The following is a 1,801-nucleotide window of genomic DNA, read 5'->3' on the forward strand; positions in this document are numbered from 1 at the left end:
GATGGATGGATGGATGGATGGATGGATGGATGGATGGATGGATGGATGGATGGATGGATGGATGGATGGATGGATGGATGGATGGATGGATGGATCACATCTACAGCCAAATTTAGGAACAATAGAAAACACAGAGCGAGTTTATTATATCCAGGGTTTCTTTCATAAACCTGATTTAAAGCTGCAGTATGTATGTTCTTTACTCATATATTTTAAAAGCAGTCATAACATATTCTATTCTGAATGCTGCTACCAGGATTAGGACTAGCGTTATACATGATTATTGTTTTCTTTAATTTTCCACTGGTTATGCTAGCTTGGGGCTGTTGCTTTATTATGAGGAGACCGAGCTTCTACAGCTTTTTAAAGCAGTATTTTTACTGTCAGTATAAGAGGCTTTTTGCAGGATACATATGAGTCCACTGGAGCTGAGGACAAATAAGGTCTCTGCAAAGACACAGTGGTGAACAGCAGTATGTCTGTCACTGGTCGTTAGCTGGATTCTGCAGCAGGAGATCGTCTTTGGTTCTTGTGATGCCTGTTCCCACTGCAACTGCAGAATCCAGTCACTGTTTACCAGTACACAGCACTGGTTGGCCATAAAGGACAAGACCTGTACAGACACCAGCTCACACACACCTGGCAACAAGAGCATAACACCGAGTTACAAAAGACCTTTGTAAGTTGTCTATGTTTTTTCAACTGAATTAGGATTGTTTTGAACTGCTGAATCCATAAATGACATCCATTTTTCTCAATCAGGTTTTTATTCTAATTTGTTTTTGAGAAATCTGATCTTCTAACTAAATTGATTACGTTTATGTGACATTATCAGTTCATTTCTGTTAATATTATTTTTTTTAGGAGAAAATTTTTTTTCTAACACAGTGTTTTTATTAAGTGTTACAAACTTGGACTTCTGTAAATTGTATAATACAGTGGTCCCCAACCCCCGGTCCGTGGACCAATTGGTACCGGGCTGCGCAAGAAATAATTAAATAWTTYYGTTTTATGTATTATTTGAGTCTGGAGGATCTTTTATTTTGAAAATCCTTTAACCGGATTCTCTCGGTTGCTTACGTGCCAACACTGAGGCCACAAGCAGCAGAATGAGTAGAAACGGATCAGATGTCTTTGGAAAGTTTCTTTCGAAGGGGAAAAGGCCCAGAGAAGAGACAGGAGAATGGATTTATTCCGGACCGGTAGGTGAGTCCCACATTACAAGCCGCTCTGCGTAACATGCGGCGACCGGCTGCTAATGAGACAATGAAGCCACGTATAGACCAAGCAGGCTGTGGATATAAGCAACACTTCGGGTGTCATTGTCTCCCATCACTCCCAGATGGGACCGTCTCGTTGCAGAGAAACAAGCTCAGGGCTCCCGTTAGTCATTATCGTGAGTTAAAATTTTCAGGAAAGTAAAATGTTCATTTTTGTGGCGCTTCTGTATATTATTTTGAAGGGATATATAAACGTTACCATAGCGACCAGAGTCAGAGCGTTTGAGCTGCGGTCGTGAGTCTTGAGTCTGGTTTAAAGATTTAGGAATTGTCGACCGATTCTCCAAACCTCTGTGACCACAGAGCTGATAAAGAACAACAGGTTCGATCGGTTCGTGTSTCCAAGGCAGGAGCAACACGAACCGATTCCAGTCACAAACATCCCGATTCCGGAGGATAATCCAGTAAAACCCCCAACATAGCGGGAATTTAGAATAACCAAACACGGATGACGATGTAGAAGCAATAGTGATCGTTTGTGGAGTCATTTTAAGAGATAAAAGATGTAACAAAAAGAAAAG

General features: G+C 41.1%; 1 protein-coding gene across 2 annotated transcripts in view; it reads right to left on the reverse strand.

The window, feature by feature from the left end:
- Nucleotides 1-666, reverse strand: part of spg11 (SPG11 vesicle trafficking associated, spatacsin) — a 30,417-nt gene extending 29,751 nt beyond the window's left edge. For both annotated transcript variants that reach the window (XM_008410684.1, XM_017305328.1), the window contains exon 1: nucleotides 412-666. In XM_008410684.1, coding sequence (XP_008408906.1) covers nucleotides 412-655 — 244 coding nt within the window. In that variant the 5' untranslated portion in view covers nucleotides 656-666. The remainder of the gene's footprint in view (nucleotides 1-411) is intronic.
- Between the last annotated feature and the right edge of the window lie 1,135 nt (nucleotides 667-1,801).

The sequence above is a fragment of the Poecilia reticulata genome, linkage group LG6, assembly GCF_000633615.1.
Source record: "Poecilia reticulata strain Guanapo linkage group LG6, Guppy_female_1.0+MT, whole genome shotgun sequence".
Classification (NCBI taxonomy): Eukaryota; Metazoa; Chordata; class Actinopteri; order Cyprinodontiformes; family Poeciliidae; genus Poecilia; species Poecilia reticulata.